This window comes from Morone saxatilis, unplaced genomic scaffold (assembly GCF_004916995.1).
Source record: "Morone saxatilis isolate NCDOM2014 unplaced genomic scaffold, NCSU_SB_2.0 Contig17, whole genome shotgun sequence".
Lineage (NCBI taxonomy): Eukaryota > Metazoa > Chordata > Actinopteri > Moronidae > Morone > Morone saxatilis.
The window spans coordinates 17,671,658-17,672,640 of NW_023339729.1; the positions used below are offsets into that span (position 1 = coordinate 17,671,658).

At 40.9% G+C, this 983-nt stretch overlaps 1 protein-coding gene across 1 annotated transcript in view; it reads right to left on the bottom strand.

The window, feature by feature from the left end:
• rps6 (ribosomal protein S6) overlaps positions 1-713 on the bottom strand; it is a 4,595-nt gene extending 3,882 nt beyond the window's left edge. The window contains exon 1 of the mRNA XM_035659901.1: positions 596-713. Within this exon, the coding sequence (XP_035515794.1) occupies positions 596-601 (6 nt within the window). The 5' untranslated portion in view covers positions 602-713. The remainder of the gene's footprint in view (positions 1-595) is intronic.
• Between the last annotated feature and the right edge of the window lie 270 nt (positions 714-983).

Consider the following 983-nt stretch of genomic DNA (forward strand, 5'->3'; position numbering starts at 1 on the left):
AATCCAAATGACAAATAAAGTCTGAGTCTTCCACATCGCCTCCATGCAGGCAGGTGGAGCTGGTAACGTTAGCTCAAGAGGGAGAGAGACAGGCACAACTGGAGTTACAGGTGGGTAAAAACAGCCCTAACTCATAAGTGTTAACAATGCTCGGTTCACGTAACGTTTTGGTAAAGTTAAGAGAGATTCAGCGACATTGGAGGCCTGTTAGCTCATCTTCATGCTACTGCTTCAGAGCTATCGTCGGTAAGCGGTGCAGTTAACATTAACTCTATTTTAACGTTATAAACAGACAGCATTAAAGGTCAAGTCACGTTTACTACATAAGTTTTGAAGACTCGTATTGCAGTCAACCGAGACTTTAACTGGGTGCACATTTCTCTCAGTGAGCCGCCATGTTTCTTCAGCTCACTAGCCGACAGGATGGTGAGCGCTGGGTCTTTATCTTAAATCAACGCTCATCCTACGTACAAGAACCGCGGGTGCTGCATTAAACTAGTTCGCCTTAAAGCTCGCAACCATACCATCAATCGTACATGAGTATTTATAAGAAAACAGCTTTCGAAATAGATTTATAGTTGAGGAAACATTGTACCTTCATTTTGCCAAACCGGCCCTACAACGGTCCGCCACGGAAAAGAGACCGGATATCCGCTTCGTGGTCTCACATAGGCCCGAAGTGTTATCGCGAGAACTGAGTCGCTGTTCTCATCAGACTCCGGCTGAAGGTTATTGAACTGATTCCACATGAAGAAAACTAAAGCCACAGTACGCAGCTGCGTTACATTGATTAACTGAATAGCGCTGGTTTTATACGTTGATTTATTTATATTTATTTGTTAAAATGTGTGTTTCGTGTAAACATAACCACACACCAAAACTTTGTGTTTTTTTTCTGTTTTTTCTCTTGTACAGTGTTTATATTTTATTATATTATTTTTTCATTTAAAAAGTTTTTATACTTTGCTGCTGTAAGATTGGAA